This window comes from Lepidochelys olivacea, assembly GCF_965140295.1.
Source record: "Lepidochelys olivacea isolate rLepOli2 genome assembly, chromosome: 9".
Taxonomy (NCBI): domain Eukaryota; kingdom Metazoa; phylum Chordata; order Testudines; family Cheloniidae; genus Lepidochelys; species Lepidochelys olivacea.
In genome coordinates, this window is record NC_140419.1 from 39,695,344 (window position 1) to 39,710,217 (window position 14,874).

Genomic DNA, 14,874 nt, shown 5'->3' on the forward strand with positions numbered 1-14,874 from the left:
TGTGGGGGGGGGGAGCAGGGGGGGGTGTTTGGAGGAAACAATAACAGAAAATGTGGAAATGGCAGAGGTGCTTCATGACTTCTGTTTCAGTTTTCACCGAGAAGGTTGGTGGTGATTGGATGTCTAACACAGTGAATATCAGTGAAAATGAGGTAGGATCAGAAGAGGCTAAAATAGGGAAAGAAGTTAAAAATTACTTAGACATATGAGATGTCTTCAAATCACCAGGGCCTGATGAAATACATCCTAGAATACTCAGGGAACTGACTAAGGAGATATCTGAGCCATTAGCAATTATCTTTGAAAAGTCATGGAAGACGGGAGAGATTCTAGAGGATTGGAAGATGGCACTATATATTTGCCCATCTATAAAAAGGGAAATAAGGACAACCCAGGAAGTTACAGACTAGTCAGCTTAACTTCTGTACCCGGAAAGATAATGGAGCAAATAATTAAGCAATCAATTTGCAAACGTCTAGAAGATAAGGTGATAAGTAACAGTCAGTATGGATTTGTCAAGAATAAATCGGGTCAAACCAACCTGATGGCTTTCTTTAACAGGGTAGCAAGTCTTGTGAATGGGGGGAAGTGGTAGACATGGTATATCTTAACTTTAGTGAAGCTTTTGGTACTGTCTTGCACGACCTTCTCATAAACTAGGGAAATGCAACCTAGATCGAGATACTCTAAGGTGGGTGCAAAACTGGTTAGAAAATGGTTCCCAGAAAGTAGTTATCAGTGGTTTCACAGTCATGCTGGGAGGACACAATGAGTGGGGTCCTGCAGGGATGAGTTGTGGGTCCAATTCAATATCTTCATCAGTGATTTAGATAATGGCATAGAGAGTACACTTATAAAGTTTGTGGATGATACCACGCTGCGAGCGGTTGCAAGTGCTTTGGAGGATAGGATTAAAATTCAAAATGATCTGGACAAACTGGAGAAATGATCTGCAGTAAATAGGATGAAATTCAATAAATACAAAGTACTTCATTTAAGAAGGAACAATCAGTTGCACAAGTACAAAATGGGGGTCATAGTGGACCACAAGCTAAATATGAGTCAACAGTGTTATACTGTTGCAAAAGAAGCAAACATCCTTCTGGGATGTATTAGCAGGAGTGTTGTAAGCAAGACCAGAAAAGTAATTCTTCTGCTGTACTCTGCACTGATTAGTCCTCAACTGGAGTATTGTGTCCAGTTCTGGGTGCCACGTTTCAGGAAGGATGTGGACAAATTGAAGAGAGTCCAGAGAAGAGCAACAAAAGTGATTAAAGGTCTAGAAAACATGACCTATGAGGGAAGATGGAAAAAAATTGGGTTTGTTTAGTCTGGAAAAGAGAAGACTGGGGATGGGGGAGGCATGATAACAGTTTTCAAGTACATAAAAGGTTGTTACAAGGAAGAGGGAGAAAGATTGTTTTTTCTTAAACTCTAAGAATAGGACAAAAAGCAATGGGCTTAAATTGCAGCAAGGGAGGTTTAGGTTGGACATGAGGAAAATCTTCCTGTCAGGGTGGTTAAGCACTGGAATAAATTGCCTACACGGAGGTTGTGGAATCTCCATCCTTGGAGGTTTCTAAGAGCAGGTTAGACAAACACCTGTCAGGAATGTCTAGATAATCATAGAATATGGGGGTTGGAAGGGCCCTCAGGAGGTCATCTAGTCCAAGCCCCTGCTCGAAGCAGGACCAATCCCCAATTTTTGCCCCAGATCCCTAAATGGCCCCCTCAAGCATTGAACTCACAACCCTGGGTTTAACAGGCCAATGCTCAAACCACTGAGCTATCCCTCCCCCCCATACTCAGTTCTGCCTTGAGTGCAGGGGACTGGAGTAAACAACCTCTCAAGGTTCCTTCCAGTCCTATGATTCTGTCAACTACAGTTGGTTAATAACGTAATAAAAGTATCCTGATCTGTTAATATCTTAGCTTATTAATTAAATCACATAGTGTTTTAATATCATGTGCTGCAAAGAGCTACAGGAGACACCTTAAAGGGCTGCTTGTGAGCCTCAGTCTGAGTAACACGGGTATAGAATCTCTCTTTAGTAAACTATAGTAGTTTGGCCATCTATTAATAGTATGCCCGAATTATGAACACAAAGAAGTGGGTGTTTCTTTCTATGTATTTTTGGTGTCCGTCTTAATAAATAAATTATGTGTGCAATAAATATTGAAGACTAATATTGGGAATTTACTCCTATACAGTGGTAACACGTGTTTCCTATTAAAATGCACTTTGGTCTTATTTATGCCACTGTCAGAGTAACTGACCTATTTGTAAATAACCTGTACAGACATACAAGGAACTTTATGTTTAGCAGCATGTCTGATATTTCAGTTCTTTACCCACAGATTCTGTCTGTTGAATCATAGTGAAGGGGCATGCACAGATTTATTTTTGTCAGTACTAACAATTCACATTAAAATTCAATTTTAATTTTGTATCTTTTTTACAATGCATTTATTTTCAGGATCAAGGCTTCACTTAGTGTTTCAGTGCCAGTTCGGTAAGCCTTGTGACTACAGTTAATAACTGCATTGTATTCAGTTCCTCAACGTTTGGAAGTTTTCCTTCCATCCAGACAAGTAAACAGCTGATGCATTATTACAAAATCGCTATTGAACCTTCCCCTCCCTACACCATTCTCTAATCTGGCAGGTCAAGTGCAAAAATCTAGAGAAGTTGATTGTCTGTGTGGTGGTGGTGTGTTTTTGTTTTGTTTAAAAATGCTAAAATAAATATTTTTACAATATTTTTTTACTTTTACTTTTCCCTGGAAATGAAAATGGTTTAATCTCTTCCCATCACCAAAGCTAAATGAAATACAAAAAGTAAACAAGCTAAATGATAGGGGGTGGGAGGGAAGATGTAAGGGCCATTAACTACGCAAGGGCCATTGTCTTAATGTAACTTTTTACCTTACAGTATCCTTTTGGATGACCAGCTGTACATAGGAGTACAAATCCTGTGCCAAGGAAAAACCAGTGGTGTTCATAAAATCACTGCTTTGATGACAGAGCAAAAAGTAGAGAAAGAGTATCGAAAGCATAAAGGGCTACTTTAGTGGTTGGCTTTCCACTGTCAATTGTACCTACCTGTTAGTTCATATTCTTTCTGCTTATAGTTACATTTTTAATAAGGCTGTAGTATGTGTCATTAAACAGTGTCTGTTACAGTCTCCAGGAATTTAGTGACCAGTCGTTGACTGCAGGCATATTACTCCTGGGGGGACTCTGTGTCAAAAAATTAAATACTAATAATTAATAAAACACTTGAAGTGAGCTGTAGCTCACGAAAGCTCATGCTCAAATAAATTGGTTAGTCTCTAAGGTGCCACAAGTACTCCTTTTCTTTTTGCGAATAACTATTCAGTATTTCCTAAACACATGAAAGTTAAGTTACAAACACTTGGTAACTAATACCTTGTATTCCAATTATAATCCTGGATTTTCATTTAAATTACATTATGGAACACCAAACAGCGCAAAAAAAATAAATAGAATGTCATTTTAAATTGCTCAGACTTTCACACATGAAAGGCCTACAGTTTTGCTAATAATTGACCTTGACCTGGCTGGGTTCTTTGGGAAGTGCTTGGTTTTGATTGTCCTCACATTTTGACTGCTTGGTAAATGTTTTATTTGCCCTCAGAGTCTGTCCCCCCACCCTCTTTCTTCTTCTTGCAATATGTAAGTAAAATAAATCCTGAGCTGTAATCTAACTCCATTGTGCCACTTTGGCACAGGAGAAAAGTGAGAAAGCACATAGATCTTCCTTGCTGATTCCCTTACTGTCATTTATAAGGATTTACATCACTCTGGCAATGTAGGGGCCTTAAAACTCTTACAGGTTTTATGCTCCTGCGGGAATTGACTGAGAATGGGAACAGTTAACTGACAATAGGAACATTTAACAATGTTACTAAGCAGGCAGGCTGCTACATTTCTGCCTGGGGGAAAGAGCTTTCCTGGTGCATAATAAAAAACAAAACAAAACGCCCCTACCCCTCCACGTCCCAGGTGAGCTGCAATAGCAAGCGAGAGGGAGTTTCTCTCTTGCTTGTTGGCAGGTGCGCATGCCCAGCCCCGCCCCCTGACGATGATCAGCCCATGCCTGGGCTGCCAGGGGAGAGGTGCGTGTCCTCTTGCAGATTTCTTTTGCACTTTTCTTTGCGGGGGGCACAGAAATATGCAGGCCATATGAATTCTGCACTCCTGTAGGGGCACAGAATTCTGTCAGGAGTAACGTATGCATAAAAGTGAGCTTCTTATCTCCATGTACCTGTCTTCTTAGCTACTGTAAGCAGGTGGTTAAATGAAATATTATAATCCTAACAGATGGGCTGTACTGGTACTTTTTTTCTTAATATAGTGAAACATGGTTCACACTGGTTCAGGTGTTGCTGAAGAGAAATGGAAATGCTGCAAGAATCAAGCGCAAAGAGAGTTCACAATCCCATGCAGAGTAAGTGGAGAAGGGGTGGAAATAAGGACACCAAATGTCAAGCTCTAATGAAAGAAATGGGTCTGATTTTTTTTTTTTAAATGTCTTTTTACTTGAAAGCAAGGGCTGAAACTCCATCTCCAAGGGCCTTGTTGGATGTCAGTGTCACAGCCTGCAGAGCTCGTATGGTATCAAATAGCATGCTACTAACAAGGGTCACTTTCAGGTGGCTTCAAATCAGCTCCAACACCAGCCAAAGAATGAGGAGGTGATTTTAGCCTTAACTTTCTGTGTTACATTTAAAAACTGTGAAAGGGATTTGTACCTTAAGATGAGAGGTGGTGGTGGGAATGAATCTTTTCTGTCAGTGTGTAGTGAGACCTCGTTAACATGCTACCCCAAGGCCATTAGCTTATTTTATCAGTGCAGCTGACACCTCTCCATACTAAGAGTGTTAGTGTTTGCACAAAGAAAATTGTACACAGTTGCTGTTTATTTGTAGCTGTCATAAGACCTACAGCTCTCCCCTTTTTATGTACTTCCACGTACACAACCATCCGAACACATGTTGGAGCTGTGCAGGAGAACTCTTAATGTGATAACGAAATAGAAGCTTTCACTTTAAAGATCTTCCTATTAAACAGGACTAAAGAGAGAGAGAGGGGATAGTCTTGTGACTAAAGCACAGTCTGTGAGTCAGGAAATCACGGCTGTGTTTCTAGCTGTGTCATGTACTTCTGGTATGATCTTGGCTAGTCATCTAATAGCTCCATGCCTCAGTTTCCCTGTCTATAAAAGTTAATATTTGCATCTCTTCTAATTGTGCTGAGACTTAAAGGTTGTGTAGTTCTTTGACTGATAAAGAATAGCATGCCCTGTATCAGCAATAATTCATATGCAGAGTGTATATAAATCTACACTGCAGACTATGGCATAGGTTATATGAGTTTATTATGTCAAGCATTCACCATATATGCTATCATTTTAGAAATGAGGCACTCTACAATTCTTTATCCTACATCCATGTAACTGTGAGAGGAGAAAATATTTATATCTGTCTCATTAATAAGTAAAATCCAAAAAGCCTCTTTTAAAATAATTCACTGTAATAGTTCTTGTCTGTTTCCCTTTCCTATACCCACTTCTAAATTTCTAAAAACATTCACTTACTCTGCATTTAAATGATCTGCCTGCACAATTCTACTTAATCTAAAAAGGGGCACTTTTACTGTATATTGATAAAAGGAAAAAAAGCATCTCAAACCACAATACCTAAATATTGAAATAGCTATATTTGTTTTTTACCATTATTTTGAAAATAACTTAATAGATTAGTGGTTCTCAACCTTTCCAGACTACTGTATCCCTTTCAGGAGGCTGATTTGTCTAGTGTACCCTCAAGTTTTGCCTCACTTAAAAACTCGGGCTTTGGCTTCATCCCCGTTCAGCAGGGCTTGGGCTTGGCCCTGGTGACCTCATTAAAACGAGCTTGCCCACAGTTTGGGAACCACTGATCTAATATATAGAACAGTATTAAAAAATCATTGTGCAAAATTTTAGTTTGTACTGAGTTTGCTAGTGCTTTTTATGTAGCTTGTTCTAAAACCAGGCAAATAGCTAGATGAGTTGATGTACCCCCTGGAAGACCTCTGTGTACCCCTGGGGATACATGTACCCCAGGTTGAGAACCACCGGCATAGATGATTTAAATAGGGGTGAAGAGATTTCCTAGACCGGTCCTTTGAATGCCAAGTTTCATTCCATTTAATTTCTTTTCCCCTTCAGCAAATAATTTTTAAAAAATGGAATCAACATAGTCTAAACTTATCTGAAGAAATATATGTACTAGTTCCTAATTTAAATTACTGAAACCTTCACAGATTAATGACTTAAACTTGGTAAAAGTTCAAGGTAACAATAAAGAATGCTTTGTAGTTTTGCATTTTCTAAAGCCTGCAACTTTAACTTTTTGGGAAAGATCTTTTTAAAAAAACCTTACTTCAAATGTGTACTGCAAGGTATTTTTGAAAACCTTGTTAAAAATAACTGCACAAATTTTAAAAGGTAAGACTGGATGTTTTACAGCTAGCCTTTGGGAGTGAGGATGGGCACGGGGATGGGCACAGATTTTCAAATTTTCCACTTTTCCAGATTTGTGATTGATTAAGCAGTGGAAGGACAAATAATTTCTCCAATCTTATAAAACTGTGAAAGTTTTACATAGTTAACAAAAAGATTGGGCAAAAATAGTATTAAGTAGGTGGCATCCAATCATTAAAATCACTATAGCAGCCTTACAAAGTCCTAGGGATAGAGAGTAATGCTTAATACTGTTTGGAGGAAAGGCTACCAAACTTTCAGATGTCATCACATAACATCCCTGTGTGAACTACCTACATGTAAACAACTTCTGTAGTTCACACAGGGATGTTATGTGATGACAAATGGGACAGGGGTCCTCCATATGATTGTGGATGAGAGGGGAAGGGATTCAGAAGACAGTCTCCCAATGTGATCCACAAAAGGAAAGTCTGACAATGCCTGGTAATGGTTCTGTGTTTGAACCTGGGCTACTATTTAGCAAAGCAAATCCCAGACCTTGGACCTGCAAAACATTTGTTCCCTGAAAGTATAGCCCTGTTCTTTACTCATTTGGATCTTAATATTCTGCCCCTCTTCTCCTGCATCCAAGAAAATAATATGTTTCTTTTCCTTACAAATTGGAAGTACTCAGCAAGCAAAACATTTATGGGATAGAAAGCATAAGTACTCCTTCTTTTGTCCTGGCAATGTGAATCTGAAGCCAGTGTTAGAAATAAATTTATTACTATGACTGTAATGAACGTTGTATCTTTAGTGTTCTAATGCTTCGTTGATTAGCTGATGTTATGTACATACCATAAATGGAAAAACAATGCAGGCATTTATTGTATAAGTCTGGTTTAACATGGTAATAGCAGCAGTTTCATATATTCTTGATTGTATATCGCTTTGTGTAAAGATAACACATTTGTTAACATGTTGTAGCATTTAAAATATATTCAGGCTATGGATGGAAAATGTTCCACATGGCATGAAGTAGAGAGTCAGTGCAAAATAAATTGCACCTCCTTTGTAAAGAACTTTGAAATCTAATGATGAAAAGAGTATATAAGAGCTAGGATAGAACAGGTCTGTTATATATGTATATATTTGTATGGCTGTAAATAAGAAGTTTTAGTTTTAAATTTACTTTCACTACCAAGTTAAGATATGTGCAGTTAATTTAATAAGCTAATATTCTATCGTACTTCCCTAGGCCAGTGGTTTTCAGCCTGTGGTCCGTGGACCCCTGGGGGGTCCACAGACTATGTCTAAGATTTCCAAAAGGGTCCACACCTCCATTCAAAATTTTAGGGGCCCGCAAATGAAAAAAGGTTAAAAACCATTGCCCTAGGCTATTTTAGCTTTTCTATGTGTGAAAGTGCTTATGGCCCCATCACTATATTATTTGAACTCCAGTTTTGGAATCTATTTAGTATTTAATACACAGACACTCTTTGTTAGTATGTTGAGACGCCTAATCCCTTACTGACTGTATAGTGACTCAGGGTGCTGAGAATAGAAATGGTCAAGAAACATGTGCTTCTATTTAAAACTTGGAAGTTAATCTAATTCACTTTAGACTAATCTTGGAATTGGAGAAGAGACTGAATGGATCTGGGGATTGGTAATGAGATATTTCTGGGTCACTCATTTCAATGTAGTATGGGTGAAGATGACCAAACTTTTATTATTGCCTGTATAACTGTTTGTGAATTTAGTCTAGTGGGATGCAATACAGAAACCATAATCATAATTGGCATGAATTTTGTGGCCTTCTGTGCAGCAGGAAAGGATTGAGGATTCATACAGAAGCTAAACTACATTTGGGTGGGAAGTATATCAGTACTGTAGCATAGTGGCAGGGTGAAGAAACTTTCACTGTTACCTGTTCTTTGGATAGAGTGGATTTCATTCTCCTGGGTTCTGTCTCTGGGACCTTTCATGAGCATTCCATTAATTTTTTTAGAATCACTATCTATTACCGGAAAGTTTTAACTCCTAAGGTGAAATCCTGGCCCTGTTGAACTCAATGGGTTTTTACCCCTAATCATTAAGTGAAACACTATATGGTAATATTAACAGGTAGGTGAAAAGAGCTGTTAAATCAACAGAAGTTTTAAACAGTTATCAGTTTTGAGACTTTCCTAGTCTTTCAACAGAAAATATTTGATGGTTAGAATCTTATTCCAAACAATGCCCCCAGTTCTGCCTTCAGCTAAGCAAGCACCACTTCTATTGAATTCAGTTGGAGTACCCCTAGTGTAGCTGCAAGTAGAATTGGTATCATTATATTTAATTTAACAGTAAGGTTCTGACTTAAATCTGCAAAAATTAGAATGATCAGAGTGAAGTCTAGAACTCTGGATTTATCAATTGGGGGATTGTTTATATAAACTCATCTGGGGAAGTGGAATAATATTTAAGCCTTTTTTGAGGTTGTGAGGCATGTACTTTTTCAGCAGTGGTAGCAGTAAAGAACCATTGGTGTTCTTCATGCCCTAATCATGATTCATGTACTTTCTATTTTTACTTATTTTCCCTGAGAGGTTTTTTTGTGCGAAGTGTGCATTGAGCAGATGGGTATGTAGATATTAGTTAAAGCAATTATTAGCACCGCACAATAATATGAGTCCTTTACAAAACTGTCAGAATGCCATTTACTTGGCTGTGTTGTGCTGCGGGAGGGAGGAGGAGGAGTGATGCAGCGCTTCTCAAAGATGATTGGCGGGACTGTACAGTGAAACTTGAAAGGACCGTGGTTCTTTCCATTTCTAACCAGATAAGAAGACTTTCATTTTCCCAGATTCAGGTCCATTGTGGTCTGTTCTCTGAACAGTAAATCTACTTCCTTGCCTTGAAGAAGTAAGCCAGTAAATTGTCAGAAGACTTGCTTTCCCTGCTACCATTGCCAAAATTTAAAGCGGGGTTTTGAAATAATCTGGAATAACATAGCTCTTAACATTTTGCCTTACTGGTTTCTTTACCTCCCCTGCTATTACCTGTGTATAGTGCTAATGTACTGTGTACATATCCTCATATAAACACCCCAGTTTTGCATATTGGGAATGTTAACAGCTTTGGTTTGATCAGGAATGCACCAAAAATTAAGAGGAGAAGGTTAAGTTTCAACCATAAGAAGCTAAACATTTTAGACACTCACCTTCCAGATCAGAGAGGACCTGTATGCACTATAGGTAGTGCACTTTTGCACCAATCAGAGTTACTTGTTTTGGCAGTTAAAATTTTCACTCTTAGTTGTGGGATTAACAAAGAGAAATTGATTAATCAGTGTCACTAGTTCAAGGGCATGTAGTAATAACTACACTACTATCATGAATTCAGATTATTGTTAGCTTCTCTATCACCATGATCCTGAGCCATCTTCCGTTTAGCTAAAGTAATGACCTTTCTAGTTCCTTCATGGCTTAGAATTGCAATAATCTTATTTCTTTTTGCAGATGTGGGGGTACTGTTGGTGCAATTCTGACATGTCCACTAGAAGTTGTGAAAACACGGCTGCAGTCCTCCTCTGTTACACTCTACATCTCTGAAGTTCATCTCAGCACTGTGAATGGTGCTAGTGTCAATCGAGTAACTAGAGTATCTCCTGGACCTCTCCATTGTTTGAAGTGAGTACTATCTGCATGTTCCTGTTCTTCTGATCCTTTTTAATTTTCATGGGGTATTATTTGTTTTTTCTTTAGAGAGAATGTCAGACAGCCCCTAACTTTTTGCCTTCTAAAACATAGTTGGTTTGTGCACTGAGGTTTTTGAATGTAAGTTCTTACAATGTAGTCCTGCTACAGTCTCCACTCCATAAATGGTTATCTAAATGTAACATTTGATCACACTGTGAGAGAATAAGATCGGACTGGAACTTCAGCCCCAGAAGAACTGATCCTTATACTAAGGAATGCCAAACAGTATCAGATGATACAGAATGCTCCTAAATATGCATTTTATTTTCATGGCATTTATGTTTGCACAAGAATGTTTTCAATGACCTTGCTAGCCAGTCAGCACCCTTGTTTCCCTGTAATTTTTCAGATGACTTTGATAGCCAAAAAGAGATTCTGACCCAGGGAGGAGTTCAGGGCCCTAATACAGTAACTCCTTGCTTAACATTGTAGTTATGTTCTTGAAAAATGCAACTTTAAGCAAAACGATGTTAAGCGAATCCAATTTCCCCTTAAGAATTCATGTAAATGCGGGGGGGGGGCGGTGGCGGTTAGGTTCCAGGGAAATTTCTTACACACACACAGAGTATAAGTTTTAAACAAACAATTTAATACTGTACAGAGCAATGATGATTGTGAAGCTTGGTTGAGGCGGTGAAGTCAGAGGGTGGAAGAGGGTGGGATGTTTCCCAGGGAACTAGCATTCGGCTGAGCCCTCAAAGGTTAACACGTTATTAATGTAGCCTCACACTCTACAAGGCAGCTCGAATAGAGGGTGGGGAGACAGCATGGCAGACAGAGACACACACCCTGTGTGTGGAGGTGGGAGGAGAGAGAGATGCTCTTTGCCCCTTTAAGTATGCTGACCCGACTCTAAGTACATTGCTTTTAAAAAGATCAGGAAGTTGAGACAGCAGCTGCGGTCGCTCCATCCTGAGCCCTGTCCTGTCTCCACCATGCCCTATATGGAGAAGGGGTAAGGGGGGGGGGAGAGAGAGGGGGGACACCCTGACATTAACCCCCGCTTCCCCCCTCCCCTGCACAGCAAGCAGGAGACTCCCAGGAGCAGCTCCAAGGCAGAGGGCAGGAGCAGCACATGGCAGTGGGGGAAGGGACAGCTGAACTGCTGGCAATTGGTAGCCTGCTGGGTGGCTGCTGCAAGGGAATTTAGGGGAGCGGGGAGCTGATGGAGGGGCTGCCAGTCCACCCTGGTTCCAAGCCCCCACCAGCTAGCTGCAACGGGCTGCTCTTCCTGCAAGCAGTGGACAAAGCAGGCGACCGCCAAACGACGGTATAAGGGAGCATTGCACAACTTTAAACGAGCATGTTCCCTAATTGATCAGCAACGAAACAGTTAACCAGGACGACTTTAAGTGAGGAGTTACTGTACAACGTGACTTGGAAACATGGTTATCCCTTGTCTTTCCTCCTCCTCTTATCTCTGATAACCAAAAACTTCATGGTGGTTAGAGAGCAGCTGAAGAATCTCTACCCTGCTTCTGCCAAGATCTGGAAAGCTGCTATTCAGTTTCCCAACACTTTCTGTTACAGGTGTATTATTGAAGTTGCCTGACACTTCCCTTTCCGAAATCCTGTTTTCACTTGCTTACAACGTTTCAAAATTTTAACTACCCGTGCTTGAAATTTTCCACGCTTGGGAGTCTCTCAGGCTGGGAAAAATATGTTGTTTTGCACATGTTAAAAGAAAAAAAAAAGAAAAAAAAATTCAGGCAAACTTTTCTAGCGACCTCACATTGTGGAGCAAGAATTTCAAGTTTGTTAGGGAATGGGGTGGCTTTTGTGTCAGAGTTGTGCCTTAAATTTATTACTTTAAATTTCGGAATAGCAGTAATTTTTTATCCCTGCCTACAAATCAGTTAATCAAAAGCTGGATATAGCCACCTGAAAGGGTTCATACCCGGAAGGTTCCACCCAAGTTCTGAATGAACAAGTAGGGTGAAACAACAAAGGATCCAAACCCTGAATCTAACCTCTAGGGCAGCAGACTAGGCTCTAGCATCAAGTGGTGGTGCTGCTGCTATTGGATGAATTATAGCAATGTTCCAGTTTGATAGACCGGGCCTCTGATACTGTCCAGCTGTTAATTATTTTATACATGAATGATGTTCCTTCCCTGGTTGTTGGTCTGCACATTACAGGTGAAACTCTAGCTTCATTGAAGACCATGGGAGTCTTGCCACTGACTTCAGTGTGGCCAGAATTTCACCCTTCATGTCTTAGGCTAGTAACAGGTAGGCTGCATCTAAATCTTACTCCTGGGGACATTCTGTGCCAAAAAATTAAAAATTCTGCTCACAGTATTTTAAAATTCTGCTAAATTCTGCAAATTTTAGTTTGTCAGAATAATACTACAAAATCACACCAGTTTCAGTTTATTTTGGTAATTTATTTCAAAATATCTGTCAGCAAGTATGTCTTTAACAATAAAGGCACACTCTACTTCTGGGGGAATTTGTGTGTGAGAGTTAAACCCACGATGGCAACCCAGTTCCTGTTTCTCAGGTCCTTTTCTCCCAGCCCCCTGCCCAGAGCCCAGCCATGCTTCCCCCCCTACCCCCGCCCCCCCAAACACACACACCCAGAACCCAGTGGCGGCTAGCAGCACTGCAGTCCATTTCTGTGGGGGAAAGGAAATTCTGTGCACACAATGTTAATTTCTGCAAACTTCTGCATTGCACAGTGGTGCAGAATTCCTCCAGGAGTAAAATCCAGAGCTTTCAGTTTCTTAGGTTGTTCAGGTGGCAGTCTCAATTTAAGGATAATTCCATGGAAAAGTTGTAATTGATGCTAATGTTCATAAGTTGCAAAGAAAGAACAATTCTGGAACTGGGGGGTGGATGAGAAGCAATGAACTGCTGTCCTCGGTAAAGCCTTGCAACCTGACCTGAACCCAGTGGTATCTGACTATTAGTGTTGTGGTTGGGTTGGGTCAGGTCATCTCTGATCATTGGGTTACCAATAACTGTAGTGGGTAGTTAAAAATTTCAGAAAGAAATGTGAGTTGTTAAGTAGACAGTATTCCTTAAAGGTCATCCCTGATGTAGTTCTCTAAAATTTGCTTTTTACCAAAATATTTTAAGCTGATTTTTATCAATGGATGACAAATTGATAAAACCTAGAGCAATTTGAATCTAGCTTTGGTTATTGTTTGTCCAAATGCACCCATTTCCCACTGGGTGTGTATATGTGTGTATATATAAGTAATTGAATTTAGACTCCCAGGATAGCTCTCCAGAGATCCTATTCTTGCTCTCCTCGGATGAAAGCCTGAGCTAAAGCCACAGAAGCACTACTGAGTGTTGGATCATATTAAAGAAGTTCTGTATTAAAATCACAAATGAGTTTGATTCCCCATAGTTTAAATTCCAGGGTATTACTAATTAAGAGGTCTCTTGGTTTTTGGTACTGTTTCTCTCCCTCTATGTGTGAAAATTGCAAGCTGCTAATTGTGTTAGTACATTCTAAGACAGAGTCTGTTCTCAAAGCAATTCACAGAGAGAGAGACTCAAAGCAATACTCTAACAACAGAAACAGCACCCAGAGACTCCCCGCCCTTTTGTTGTATTAACAACTGTGATTAAAATAGGGATAGAGGATGTACGTGGATGGATGCTTGGTGTGGATAATAACTGAATGATCAGGGAGGTGCCAGCCTAAGAATCCAGTGTCCATTGGCTGAAGAAGGCGTCAAGTGGAAATAACCAGAGGACCCCCGGAGGGCAGACTGGAATCCACCCAACAGCCTCAAGAATGGGAGAACCAAAGAACAAGATAACATCTTGGAGCCGTCAGGAATGTGCTATCTGCTGATTGATTAAGCAACAGCATGATGAAGCAATTCCCATAGACTGGCATAGGAAGAAATTCCTATAAAAATAGACTCTAAAAAGTGAGAACTTTGGGGTCTGATTCTGCAAACCAACTTCCAGAAGCATCAGATGAGCATCTGACAAGGCCCCGCTCCCTCCTCATGTCCAGGCCACCTGGCCAGTGGCTTGGCATGAGCAACTCTAAGGCTGGTAACTATGATAACAACCTTGCAGAACCTGTGTGTGTGTTTGTATGAATGATTGTGTGAATAAATATGAGATTGAATGGAATGTTATAGCTATAACTAACTGCTTACTATGATTATTTCTGTATTCACAATAAATGTGGTATTTTGCCTTTTTCCCTTTAATAAGATCCTGCTGGTTTTTATTTTATTGGTATAACATTTGTGGAAATTTAAAGAGATATTGTCAACTTTATTCATTTTTTAAAATTAACTAAAAAAAAAAATGCAGTTTCTGATGGGACAGCCTTTTAAGATAGTATGCTATTCTTGATTTGTATTTGAGTAGTATCTACACATGCAATGAGGCAGTCCCTGCCCTACAGAGCTGACTGTTTTAAATGGACAAAGGATAGGAAGGGAATAGAGACACAAAGGGTATGTCTACACTACGGAATAAGGTCGAATTTATAGAAGTCGTTTTTTTAGAAATCGGTTTTATATATTCGAGTGTGTGTGTCCCCACAGAAAATGCTCTAAGTGCATTAACTCGGCAGAGTGCTTCCACAGTACCAAGGCTAGAGTCAACTTCCGGAGCGTTGCACTGTGGATAGCTATCCCACAGCTCCCGCAGTCTCCACTGCCCA

General features: G+C 39.9%; 1 protein-coding gene across 4 annotated transcripts in view; it reads left to right on the top strand.

Moving 5' to 3' along the window:
- Positions 1–14,874, top strand: part of SLC25A36 (solute carrier family 25 member 36) — a 64,664-nt gene that overhangs the window by 12,299 nt on the left and 37,491 nt on the right. For 3 of the 4 annotated variants that reach the window (XM_084638296.1, XM_084638294.1, XM_084638295.1), the window contains one exon: positions 9,994–10,164. In XM_084638296.1, coding sequence (XP_084494422.1) covers positions 9,994–10,164 — 171 coding nt within the window. Of the gene's footprint in view, positions 1–4,378; positions 4,472–9,993; positions 10,165–14,874 lie in introns of all 4 variants that reach the window. The other variant, XM_084638293.1, reaches the window with a different exon arrangement.